This window comes from Echeneis naucrates, chromosome 3 (genome assembly GCF_900963305.1).
Source record: "Echeneis naucrates chromosome 3, fEcheNa1.1, whole genome shotgun sequence".
NCBI classification, from domain to species: domain Eukaryota; kingdom Metazoa; phylum Chordata; class Actinopteri; order Carangiformes; family Echeneidae; genus Echeneis; species Echeneis naucrates.
In genome coordinates this window covers 387,659-402,168 of record NC_042513.1, presented here as the reverse complement: position 1 = coordinate 402,168, position 14,510 = coordinate 387,659, and the positions used below count along the sequence as shown (strand labels likewise).

The 14,510-nt window shown below is 38.1% G+C and overlaps 1 protein-coding gene across 1 annotated transcript; it reads left to right on the top strand.

Annotated features, from left to right (window-relative positions):
• Positions 1–1,596: 1,596 nt before the first annotated feature.
• Positions 1,597–7,891, top strand: vps26a (VPS26, retromer complex component A). Its single transcript, XM_029497747.1, has 9 exons — positions 1,597–1,698; positions 2,217–2,366; positions 2,899–2,974; positions 3,383–3,539; positions 4,195–4,359; positions 4,471–4,577; positions 4,829–4,930; positions 5,022–5,131; positions 5,742–7,891. Exons 1-9 carry the CDS (start codon positions 1,696–1,698, stop codon positions 5,856–5,858), a joined length of 987 nt encoding a protein of 328 aa, XP_029353607.1. The 5' UTR covers positions 1,597–1,695; the 3' UTR covers positions 5,859–7,891.
• Positions 7,892–14,510: the final 6,619 nt, after the last annotated feature.

Here is a 14,510-nt window from a genome sequence, read left to right as displayed (position 1 = left end):
ACCAACAGAACAGGAGCTAAGAGAAGACAACCTTCTGAAGAAGTAGACCAATACCAATCCACTGAAAGACACAAGTACATATGCAGGGATAGCATATATTTTCTTCCCACTCTGTCAGTTCAGATACTTAAACAGCATCACCACCTTGTGGTGGCAAATCCTGGTTGCTCAGGGAAGAATAAAGATATATATGTATATATTTTGTATTCTCTGTACTATTGACAGGTATTATTTCCCTCAACAACTGTAAACAATATAAGAGTATCAGCCAAAGTAAGAGAATTATTTGTGCTTTCTTGTTGAAGAAAACCGTAAATTGGAATATGTTATTTAACATGAATTTAAATATGCCCTCAAATAATTGTGAATACCAGTGCAATAAGAAGACACCGATGTCCATCCATTCATCAAGGTGGAGAATAAGGCTCCAACCATGTTTTTGAGTTCTGAGGAACATGTTCCTTAAAAACACACACACAAAAAAAAACTATTTATAGAAAGTGATCCCATTTGTCATGGTGTTATACTTTACATTTACTCTGAAGAGTTGAAGGAGAGAATCTTGCTCACCGCAAAGCCCTCAGGAATGGATTTATGCAATCGCTAATAAAATCACTGTGAGTCAGAACATACACAATATGTATAATCCACAAGCAACTCAACATGCTGTGTTGTCATTTGCATTTGATATACTTCTATTAATAAAGGATTGATAATATTTTTCAGTCGTGTTGCCTATGGTGGCCCTGGGGGCCAAAAACACTTTCACATTTCATAAAACACAATGAAATTACAGAATACAGTAAAAGCAGAGACAAAACTTATTGTTACTGATTGGACAGATAACACAAAATACTACTATACAGCTGTGCCCCTGACTTAATTTCAAACTTACTTCCAAAGAAATAAAAAGAGATGGATGGAATAAAGGAATGTTTTGAAAAAAAAATATACATATAATTAAATAATTTACATGCTTTTAACCCATCGTAACCTTATCAAGACCCTTGGCATGAAAGCATAGTTGAAAGAGTTAGTATGATTTGTTTTTGTGAAATGCCTTGTTTCTGGACTTCAAGGTCACTGTACAATCTAGTGGTTTCAGTCGTATTCAAATTTGCTCTGCTAAATTTTAATATTAACATTTAACATTAGAAATTCTGTTTTTATACCTTGTAACTATATAATTTCTTGTGAAAAGACTTTTTTTAAGTCATCTATAGTTTGTCCATCAGAAAGGAATGGAAAGTTTCATTCAAGTTTCATCAAATTGTCAAATGTATCTGTCGAAGCACGTTTGGTCACAAGTAGCCAATTTTGGAATCCTTAAAATATAAATGTTAAGCATTTATGGTGCAAAAATATAACAAGTCACTACTTTTTTTCCAAAATGAACATTAATTAATTAATTACAAGATCAGTTTTAAACAGAGGGAGTATTTTCAAACAAATGGATGTCTAGATTACGTAGTTAAAACCTAACTTAATAATTATCAACAGATTTCTATGACGTAGACAGTGTATTTGTGCCCCGGAGTCCAACTGGATGTTTATGAGCGTATTCCTCTCCCTCCCGCCCCGCCGATGGACATGTGACCTGGGTCACATGACGAGGAGCAGCGATTCCACCTCCTGGTCCAGACTGGCTACACGGAGCGAGGCTAACTGTTAGCTTTGACTGTTTAGGCGGCCGAGATGGTGAGTGTTAAAAGAGGCATCAGCATTTCGGACCACACCGAAGTAAACTCGGCTGTTTAATCATAAACATGAAAAGCATTAAGATGAGCTTCTGGTTTTCACCGACGGTAGCTGGTTAATATTACCAGCTGATATTAAAGCTAGCTGGGTCGGTCGAGTTAGCATCGGTGACGTTACGAGGCCGCTCCTGCTGTTTTGGCCGGCCAGCTGCACAGCAGGCCAAAAAAAAAAAAAAAAACAGTTCGTCTTAAAAGTGCAGTCGAAATGACCGCAGCTTGTTTTAATTTAGTGGTAATAAGAGCAGAAGTAGAAGCTGCTGCAGTTACCTGTAGGTAATAAGAACTTCCACTGACTGTCACAGGCTGATGTTGGAATCCAGCGTCAACTCGGCATTAATATAGCAAGGGACCTTTCCTACCACCAACAGCACATCCTGAATAACTTTAAATGCATGCTTAGTAGTGTTATATCGAGATACTTTTGAAAGAGTTTGGATTTAATTAGATTTTTTTTTTCAGAGTTTCCTAGGAGGTTTGTTTGGGCCAGTATGTGAGATAGATGTACTGCTGAATGATGCAGAGAACAGAAAGACAGCTGAGTTGAAGACAGAAGATGGGAAAGTGGAGAAACACTACCTATTCTACGATGGAGAATCAGTGTCTGGCAAGGTAAAACAGCAAGCAAAGCTCCATGAGATTCAGAAATCATATGCTACATATATGAAACAAGCTGTAAACGTCATTTTATGTATTAGTTAGGACCGAGCATATAATGTACCCTATTTTGGGCTCTTTCTCTTGGGATAGAAAGTCATTTTGATGTGTCTATCTTAGATCTGCAAAGAGGTAGAGCAGATTTAGGTTCTACAGATCTGTCAGCAAATATATGTTTGGTATTACGTTAAATTACATTATATTTAATATTACATTTGCATTTTTCACTGATTAACTGTTTACCTTCTTCATTTGACAGGTTTTTTTCTGAAGCTTTTAACCTGTTTCAACTTGTACCAACACCAAATGAACTATGAAATGTCGTAAAAGCATTACATACTACGTAATGTGAAGGCATTGTTCCCTGTAAACGTATATTCTTTTTGTTTTGTTTGTGTGTAGACAATTTTTTTTTTGTTTGTCAAAGTGATACCCAGTATAACATAGTGTTAAACGCTGAAAGCTGATAAATTGTTTCCTTCCTCAGGTGAATCTAAATGTGAAGCAGGGAGGAAAACGGCTTGAACATCAGGGCATCCGCATTGAGTTTGTTGGACAGATAGGTGAGCATGATTAAAGTGGAGCATTTATCATTTTCCTCTCTTAAAGATATGGCTGTAATTTATAAATATGATAAACTAACCTAATTGGGTTATTTGGATGTTAGCAGGGTGGTGTTGATTGATATATGTTAAACATTTGAAACCTTTAAATGTTCCTATCCAACTGGCTCCTTGAAATTTTTTTAATGTATCTTTATAGCTAAATACTACTTCTCAGAAATGGGATTTTTCACTTGACTGGTTTAACGGAGTATGTGGTTATCATGTGCAGCCTACAGTGGTAGAGCTGAACCTGTATTAGCAGTGCAGGTGGGGCATGTGTGTGGGGGCTTTATTTAAAAGGTTTGTGCTGTTTTGATTAAGAAAATCTCACATCACTCCAAGTCTAAAATCTTAACTTTATTTCAGAACTGTTCTCTGATAAGAGTAACACCCATGAATTTGTGGACCTGGTGAAGGAGTTAGCTCTACCTGGAGAACTCACTCAGAACAGAAGCTACGACTTTGAGTTCATGCAGGTGGAGAAGCCCTACGAGTCCTATACTGGAGCCAATGTCAGGCTAAGGTATCTTCAAAGCTCACCTTGACATGAAGCAAAATGCATCTTCAATGATATTATGTGTAGTATATATTTGATTGTGAACTCATGTGTTTTTGTGTGACTAATGGTTTCATTGAGTAGTGACCTTTGGTATCAAATATTTAGATTCAATCTAAAAACTATTTCCAAGGGAGACCTTTTCTCCAGCTTATTTCAGTTTTTACATCACTACATGAGACAATGTGAGGAAATTTCCACCTGGCCCCATTAAAGACAATGTTCTTAGTACTAATATTCACTGGACTGGTATTACCATTATTACACATCTTACTTGTATTCATTGATCTATTTACAGGACAGACTTTGAATTGAAAACTAAGGATGACATGTTTTTTTTAATTTATTTATGAATTAAAATCACTTAACTTGATATCAGCTGAAGCAAAAAAAAAATAAAAAAATTCATTAGTAGTTCAAGTAATGTCAGACAGTCATTAATCTTAATTTTGTGCTTATATGGGAGAGAAAAAGTATACCTACAACATTTATTTCATTCAATTTCCATGCCCCTATCATTAATTTTGATATGGATGTCAGTTTACTACAGTTGAAAACTGTTTTTGGAGGGTACCATGTCCTGCATTGTTTTGGTCTGAGTTTCTGGATGTTTTCATTACAGGTATTTTCTCAGGGTGACAATAGTACGTCGTCTGTCTGACTTAGTGAAGGAATACGAGCTAATTGTCCACCAGTTAGCCACGTACCCAGATGTCAACAACTCCATCAAGATGGAAGTTGGAATAGAAGACTGTCTGCACATCGAGTTTGAATACAATAAGTCAAAGTGAGAACAATCTTGTTTTACCTCCTTTGTTGAACTTGTTTTTTCTGGAATTTTAAGTAAGACCTGCCTTCATCAGTTTGACCAGCTTTTCTTGATGCATCTCTTTGACAGATACCACCTTAAGGATGTGATTGTTGGGAAGATCTACTTCCTGCTGGTCAGGATCAAGATCCAACACATGGAGTTACAACTTATTAAGAAGGAGATAACAGGCATTGGTAATAGCCAGTGCAACAATGTGTAAAAATAAACTAATGTAGATCTCAAATGAATAGGTGGTCAGAGTGTGTGGACCACATGTTTGATAACTAAGTAGTTGACTCTAGGTAGGTTTCCCCACCTATAAAATACTGTAGTTGGTTGACTAATTTGAAGATCTTTTGGGATGCAGGAAATTTCTGTAAGCTTTGCTCCCCTTTACCTTACTTTAGCCTGCTCACTCAATTAAATAGTTTGTTCTCATTTTTAGGACCTAGTACTACAACTGAGACAGAGACGGTTGCAAAGTATGAGATCATGGATGGTGCCCCAGTTAAAGGAGAATCAATCCCCATCAGACTGTTCCTGGCAGGTAAGCGCTCTTTCCTCACACCAGCTGATATAATACCCATTTCACTGGTCTGTTTCCCTGTTAATGTCAAATTTGTGTGACATTCTTACAGGATATGACTTGACACCCACCATGAGGGATGTCAACAAGAAATTCTCTGTGCGTTACTTCCTTAATCTGGTGCTGGTGGATGAAGAGGACAGAAGATACTTTAAACAACAGGTGTACACACTTGCATGCAACCTACAGCTAGTGCTGCAGTTATCAAATATTGTTTTAATTGAGAATTTTATCCATGATTGAATTGATTAATCAAATGGGTTTACGTGCTGCATCACTGAAGATGTGCTGTTAAGGGTTGCAAGTTCCATTTCACAGTGGATGCGCTGTACTGAGTTGTTTTTTGGCAACTTGAAATGTTTCCACATTTTTTACTTGATCTGCAAATTTCTTCTATGAGTTGTTGATTAAAAGGACTACGACCAGAAATACAGAGCGATATCTTTGTAAGTCGGTCGCATTATGTTTGCCGTTGTCATTGGTTTAAAGTTGTTCCCTGCAGCTGGAAATGCTGTAATGGCCATGACAAACCATTGAGGAAGAAAACCACAGCACCTGCTTTAAAATATTAAACAAGTTAACTCTACCAGTCTTTTATCATGGAGAACATTTATCATGTTAGTTAAAATCAAGAGTTCACACATTGGGTTGTGGTAAGAAATACCAAATAAAGGTTTAGACTCTACTTTTAGAAGTTCATTTGTCTACCACCAGAGTTTAAATTGTGAATATTGGACTTTCCCTGTATTTATTCCTGTTTTTCTGTGTGTAGGAGATTGTTTTGTGGAGAAAAGCCCCAGAGAAGCTCAGGAAAAGAAACTTCCATCAGCGCTATGAGTCGCCTGAGTCCCGAACCCATCCAGTTAATGCTGAGCAGCCAGAGATGTGAGGTTGATGCTATGAACTGAAAACATACACGGACTGCCCCACAGACAGACACAGGCTGCCCCACTGTCTCCCTGAACTGAGAAATATCTGTATACAAAAGTACATGTAACCTACCCTCAGACACCACCAGTCCCCTCACCACTTCACAGCTTTGGATGTAAGCTGTCCTCTGACCAACACTTATTCCCCCAGGACTGAAACACACTTGCATACAGACGTGCACAAGTCTGCTGAATGCTAAATGTTAAAGCAAGAGTGGGAAAAAAACAAACCCAAATAATGGACAGTGAGGTGGCTTATTTGATCCTGGTGCCTCAGGCTGAGAACACACACTCAAGCACACACAAGTGAAGCCATATAGTTGAAGTTTGCTGAATGCATCATAAAACTGGAGCAGAAAAGAAGAAACAGCTACATGTGACCATGACGCCATTCTTTTTGCTTCTTTTGGCTGCATATTTGGTGAACAGTTATCCATGTCATTCTCCAACATCGCCCCTCCCAAATGTCAGCAAAGTAACACTTTCTTGAAACTACATTGACCAGCAGGTGATTAAAATAGCCGCGATCATGTGAGGTGTAGCTTGGACATAAGATGTGAGAGACTAAATTACGAGATCTTTATACACGATACTTGAGTTTCATATACGGTGTTTCCACTGTGCTCTCGTTCATCCATATTGCTGTTTTTGTATTTTGCAACACTACAGGCTGCTGTAAATTGTCAAATTAATTGAAAAATGAATGTGACAAATGTCTACCGTAACATAAATTTAATCATATTTATTCTTCAAATGTGGCTGGTTTGTTTCCAAGTCTTGTAAGAGCTGCAATTAAGTCATTATTTTCATTGTTTTATTATTTGGTCTGAAAAATCACCTTGGGCTTTTGTTTGATCATCAGTCTTTACCCAAATATATTAACTTTACAGTAACACAATAGAAACAAATCCAATCAACAATAAAGTAATATCAGAAAATGTGTGGCCTTTCTCCCATTTAAAAAAATTACAGTCATAAATATTCGATAATCAGAATTGATGCTATTTAATTTGAGTGACTAGTTATTGTGCCACCAAAAGCTTCCTACATTCAAATGACACCTGTTTTGTTTGCTTCTTTGTTTTGTTTTTTTTTTCTTGCACTTAGCACAACATTTCAGTCTTTTCGTAAGATTAATATTTGGTTTACACTGATGGGGTCTGCCAGTTTGCAAATTGATTGTCTCATAGTTTCCATGTGTGTCTACAGCATTTTGCTTTTTGTTTGATCTTAATAGGGCTGTTTATTTACTGCTAATATTTAAAGAAAGCAAACCATTTTGTCTGAAACTATTTTAAGGGTCAGCTGACAAGAAAAGATGTTAGAATAGGAAATTAAATTCCTACATTTTCACTCTGTTATACTGAGGTGTAGGAAGACATCTGATTTGAAATAAATCTGCACATTTAATCCATATAGCTAAATGAAAAATGTTTGGGACTTCAAATCAACTGAACTTTTCAGTTCACTTATCCAGCTCACTAACACATCAGCACATTAATCAGCTACTATAGGATGTAGATGATTTTCAGTCCTTAAAAAGGATAAAGTTGGAGTAGTTATCTCATTACTTTTACCTGAAAAAGTGAGATACTTTACAAGTAACTATACAAGTTACAGATCCCTTTTACATGATGAATGAAACATATCTAAGCATAATCAATAGATGTTACATTCACTGTTATGGTCACTTTCATCCCATTTTTCATAGAATCTATTGTATTTTTTTTTTTTTTTTTTTTTTTTACTGTTGATTTGGTATATTGAGAATACTGTAATAAATGGCTCACATCTGCTGTTGTAAGCACTGGAAGGAATGCAGTATCACTATACTGTAAAATACTACATTGTTCCACTGTGATGCTCACTCTGGCAGTTAAGGTCCAGCTTTAAACACACACACATACACATTTTGGGCATTGTTGCCAGTCCTGCGTGAAAGTCCAATTATCCCTTAAAATTCGATCTGTGGCCAGTTTTGCACAAAAGGGCATGAAAGCTGAAATGAAACATCACTCAAGGACAATTTCACATCAGATCTCACTAAAGTGTGCGTACCCACTATAGCATAAATGATTAGCAAATAAAGCAATCTATAATGAATATCTTGCAAACACTTCTAACTGCCTAAGACCCAAACTCTTGCATGGCATGCATTCTTAATTTCTCCTTCAGGTGTGTCATCTTGAAGCTAGCTAACCTGTAATGTATAAAAAATTCAGTATTGTGGTCAGAATGTGATGTCCACATAAGTGGATGCCAGTTCCTAGGACGTTAAGATTCAGATTTACAGGCAACAAGTATATTGTATGTTTAACATGGAGAATAGTGTTCAATGTTAAATGATTGAGAGATATCTTCACCAAGTGAGGACACTTTTTTTTACATTTGTGGCAGAGCTAAGAGTAACAGATGGCCTGTATACAAGCCAGCAGAGCTAAAAACAACCAACAACACCACCTGGTGAGGCTCACCCCCGGAAATATTTTACAAGTCTAATGATGTGGCTTGGACTGACAAAGGCAACACAAGTTTGATACTGAAGACAGATTTGGCTTCAAAAGATTACAAAATTTGAGGCTTTAAAATTAGGGCTGGAAGCAATAGTTAAATGCAGGAAAAACACAGAATTGATAGTATATGGGGGCAGTTAGTCTTTTTTTTACAATTATACAATATTAGGTTTATTTAATGACACCCCCCCCCCCCCTAAAAAAATACAAAAAAATAAAAAAATCCAGTAATAGAAATTAAAATAGTGGGCTGTGGGCCAGCAGTGGGGAGACAACCCACCACCACAAGTGTGCGCACAGCAATGAACACAGCAAGCAGATGGTCAAATAAGTGCCCCAGTGCACCATTACACACTGTGAGGGAAACCACGCTAAGGTGCTTAGCCTCCACCATGACCCAGCAAACAGCCCCACTAAGGAAATAAAACAGTCAATACAACAGGGATAAAAGCACAATAAACTGACTAGTTGCTATAACCAACTAGTTATAGGAACACAAATTTTGGCCTCACAGTCAGGCAATTACAAGCTGTAATGATAACTGCAGCCAGGTGGTCACTACTGTCAAGGCAGCGCTAAGACTAAAATGAGGCAAAACAGCTGCTGACCACCTAGAATAATAAAACACAGCTCATGTTAGTGTGAAATAAACATCCTAATCATAACCTAGATTAGAGATCAACAACACTCAAAACTCTTTTGGCAGTCAAGAGCTTATGAACATCTTCTGGCAAGAGACACCAGTAACAGGCATGCAGACAGCAGTACATCACTACAGCAAACAAAACATCTTTGAAGGCTAACTGAAAAACATTAAAATGATTGGCACAACTACTTTACTTAACTTGGCAACTTACCTGGCTGCAACAGGTTACCGCCAGGTAAAACAGAACTAGAACCCTGAGGTGTTTTAAATACGCTCAGGATGGTAAGAAGGGCTGAACCAGGGAGGAGCTGACCTACATATTTTGGGGTACATTCACAGCTCATGGAAAAACAAATATAAGCCTGAACAGCACCACCACACATTCAGGACCACCAAATGAATTAATTTCCAACTTTAGTTGTCTATTGATGCTACTGTGTCCAGCTTCATATTCTCATCTATTTTTTTAAGCTCAATTTTGTTGGTGGCATACTATGGATTATTATATTTTACCATATAATAATATTATAGTGTGGCAATAAGATACTTAAAGAATAGACAAAAGAGGTTATAACATTGACGTCTTTAATGCCATAACTGTGGCTCTTTACATGCCAGTAGAGAAATTATTTAGAATATGTACTTCAATATTGTGTCTTAGATTATTACACTGGGAGATTTCAATATACATATAGATATAGAAAGTGACAGCCTTAGTTCTGTTTCTTTCCCTACTAGACTCAATTGGCTTTTCCCAGAATGTGGATGAACCCGCTACAATCATATCCTTGACCTTGTTCTAACATATGGCATTGAAATTGACAAGTCAACAATCTTTCCTCAAAACTCTCTTTTGACCCACCATTACCTCATTACATTTGAGTTTACTTTAATTGGCTGCACAGCATCAAAGAATAAATTTGGCTATAGAAGATATTTAATGAATATGCTGTGGCTAAATTTAAAGAGAACATTCGGTCATCATTTGCAGCAATGCCATGTCTAAATTCAATTGAGGATTTCTCCCATACACAGGCTGATAATTTCATGATTAGCACTATAGCCACACTGTGTTCAAATCTTTATGTTGTTGCCCATCTCAAGAAGAAAGTAATGAAACAGAGGAGGCTGGTTCTGTGGTATAGTTCTCAAATTCGTGCCTTAAAGCAGACGTCACGGAAATTAGAAAGAAAATGGCATTCCAGCCACTCAGAGGAGTGTCACCTAGCCTGGATAGAGAAAGCTTAAAAACGTATATATAAGCGCTTCGCAGTGCTAGAAGTTAATATGACTCAGCACTAATAGAAGAAAACAAGAACAACCCCAGGTTTCTCTTCAGCACTGTAGCCAGGCTGACAGAGAGTCATAGCTCAGTTGAACCAGTGATCCCCTTGGCTCTCAGCAGTGATGATTGTATGGACCTCTTTGCAGATAAAATCAGCTCTTACCTACATTAGACAATAATCTTTTACTGAATACAGCAACTCCTGAATCAACTGCAATGCCTATTTTACATCTGGAATCGAAGAGTTTCAGTCAGGATTTAGAGTTCATTACAGCACAGAAACAGAAGTGGTTAAAATTTACAATGATATTCTAATGGCTTCAGACAATGGATCAGCCTCTGTATTTCTCTTAGATCTTAGTGCTGCATTTGAATCCATTGACCATAATATTTCACTATAGAGATTGGAACATGAAATTGGGATTAAAGAAACTAGGTTAGAGATAGTTCATATCGTATTTATCAGATACAAATCAGTTTGTGCATGTTAACAATAGCTCCTCCTCACGCACTATAGCCAATTATGGAGTCCCACAGAGCTCAGTACTTGGACCAGTCCTCTCCACTTTTTATCTGCTTCCTTTAGGCAACATTATCAGGAAACACAGCATCAGTTTTCACTGTTATGTAGATGACACTCAGCTGTATTTATCACTGAAGCCAAATGAAGTTAGTTAGATTGTCAGACTGCAGACATGTCTTGAAGACAAAAGTCTGGATGAATCTGTAACTTTTCATTTCTAAATTCTGACAAAACTGAAGTTATTGTACTCTGCCCTAAGCACCTCAGAGAAACATTATCTGATCATCTAATCAGTGTAGACAGCATTACTTTGGCTTCCAGCTCCACTGTAAGAAACCTTGGAGTAACTTTTGACCAGGACATGTCCTTTGTCCCTCACATAAAACAAGTCAGTAGGGCAGCTTTCTTCCACCTGCGAAACATTAGGAAAATCAGAAACATCCTCTCTCAAGAGGATACAGAAAAATAGTCTATGTATTAACTTCTAGGCTCATAGTTAATTACAGCCTCAGTAGGCCAGAGGCAGAAACCTTGGGCAGAACCAGACTTGGGGGGGTGGCAATCTGCCTCGACCCATTGGGTTGAGAGTGGGAGATAGAGGGAGAGAAAGCAAGAGAAAGAAAGGCAAGGGGGGGATGGTGAGAATGAGAAGGGTGAGAATGAGAGCAAGTGAGGGAGATATTCAAAACAGGTGTAGGCAGGAACATGATGCTGCATGGAGTTCATGGAGATGATGCTGTAGTATGGAATTCATGAAGATAAGGGAGCAGCAGGTATTGCAGGAACATGGAATGGCACTGAGTCACCACCTGCAGGATGAGGACAGGGACAAAGAGGAGAGGAACTGGGAGAGACCTCCCAGACTATAGGAAAACATGGTTAGTAAATGCAGTACACATGCTTAGAACTGGGAGAAACAGTGATTTCTAAGAAGCATGGTTATTGGTCAGCCCATGCAAGCGGGGGGAGGAGGAGGGACAGAGGGAGAGAGAGAGATAGAGATAGAGAAGGATGCTCAGTCCTTCCCCCAGCAGCCTAGGCCTATAGCAGCATAGCTAAAGAGTAATTGGACTTTTTAAAGTTAAACCATTTACCACGTTTCTCCGACGTCCTCTCGCCCTGTCCTCATCCTGCAGGTATTCAACACCTGCAGGATAAGGATCGCTACCATCATGATCCTGCAGTGCCTCCTGCTCCCATATTTCCATTAACTTCATACAGCATCATGCAGTGAGAACAAGTATTTGATACACTACTGATTTTGCATATTTTCCCACTTACAAAACATGGAGAGGTCTGTAATTTTTTATCATAGTTACACTTCAACTGTGAGACTAAAACAAACATCAAAACAATCACATTGTATGATTTCTAAATAATTAATGAACATTTTATTGCATGAAATAAGTATGTGATTTCCTACCAACCAGTAAGACTTCCAGCTCCCATAGACCTGTTAGTTTTCTTTAAGAACCCCTCCTGTTCTCCACTCATTACCTGTATTAAACTCACCTGAACTTTTTACCTGTATAAAAGACACCTGTCCACACACTCAATCAATCAATCAAGACTCCAACCTCTCCACAATGGCCAAGACCAGAGAGCTGTTTAAGGACATCAGGGACAAAAATGTAGACATGCACAATGCTGGGATGAGCTACAGGACAATAACCAATCATCTTAGTGAGAAGGCAACAACTGCTGGCACAATTATTAGAAAACGGAAGAAGTTCAAGATAACAGTTAATCTCCCTTGGTCTGGGCCTCCATGCAAGATCTCACCTTGTGGGGCATCAATGATCATGAGAAAGGTGAGAGATCAGCCCAGAACTACACGACAGGACCTGGTCAATGACCTGAAGAAAGCTGGGACCACAGTCTGAAAGAAAACCATTAGTAACACACTACGTCGTTATGGATGAAAATCCTGCGATGCACACAAGGTCCCCCTGCTCAAGCCAGCACATGTCCAGACCCATCTGAAGTTTGCCAATAACCATCTGGATGATTCAGAGGAGGAATAGAACTTTTAGGTCTAAACTCCACTCGCCAACCACAGTACAACCCCAAGAACACAATCCCAACCATGAAGCATGTAGGTGGAAACATCATTCTTTGGGGATGATTTTCTGCAAAAGGGACAGGACGACTGCACTATATTGAGGGGAGGATGGATGGAGCAATGTATTGCAAGATCTTGGTCAATAACCTCCTTCCCTGAATAAGAGCATTGAAGATGGGTTGTGCTGGGTCTTCCAGTATGACAAGGGCCTGAAACACACAGCCAGGGCAACTAAGGAGTGGCTCCATAAGAAGCATCTCAAGGTCCTGGAGTGGCCTAGCTGGTCTCCAGACCTGAACCCAATAGAAAATCTTTGGAAGGCGATGAAAGTCCATCTTGCCCAGTGACAGCTCTGAAATCGGAAGGATCTGAAAATCCGTATAAAGGAATGGGCCAAAATCCCTGCTGCAGTGTGTGCAAACGTGGTCAAAAACTACAGGAAACATCTGATCTAAAACCAAATGTTTTTCTGATGTATCAAATACTTGTCAATGCAATAACATTAAAATTAATTATTTAAAAATCATACAATGTGAGTTTCTGGTTTTTTGTTTTAGTTTCTGTTTCTCACAGTTGAAGTTCACCTATGGTTTAAAAATTAGACCTTTACATGCTTTGTAAGTGGGAAAACCTGCTAAATCTGCAATGTATCAATTACTTGTTCTCCCCACTGTATGTTCTTCCTGGGCTGTGTTAACGGGTGTACATTGTCTTTAACAGTTTATGTCAAGTTGAATGCTTATCCGTTAACCCTTAAATATTCTGCGTTGTGTTCTGTGTTGCACTGGATAGAGGAAGGACCCAGATCACAATCAGCTACTGGTTACTTCTTTTAATGAAGACAGGATGTGGGATTTGTCTGTACAAATCAACAGAGAACATAAGCTCCAGTAAACATGCAGTCTCCTCCACACAGCACACAGGTTTCAAGCTCCTCCTCTCAGCTAATCTGGCACGAACTGCTCATACATACATGACCTTATCAACTTTTAGTATTATCACCAAAAATACTTTTACATAAAAATTTGAAAATTAATTAAATAAAATATGAAATTAATTATTAAATGCTCTATGTTTCTGCAAACATTAATTTCTTTTACATGCTGAATGCAACCAGTTTAAACACATGAAAACACTATGCCAAATGAATTACAGTAAGCACATACATGTACAGATCAACAGAAAACAAGCTCCAGTAAACATGTAGTCTCCTCCACACAGCACATAGGCCTCAAGCTCCTGTTATCAGATAAACGTACAGAAACCAATGTATACTAGCACTTGGAAACGTGTCTGTCTTTAAGTTTCCAAAAAGTCAGTTTACAAAGTTTATATTGAACCGACACATTGACTACATGTCCACAGCCTAAAAACTGTCATTTATACATGTATAAAACAAGGTTTACATTACCTAAAAATCAAATAAAATTTTAAAAAATGACGAGCAAAATAATACATTACCTCCTCTAAGCTAATCTGGCACGAACTGAGAGAAGCACATAGACGACCTAACCCTAGACAATAAAACACATCTCAAACACAATACAACAATATTTATCAGGATTTGGTGACATTTCATATGT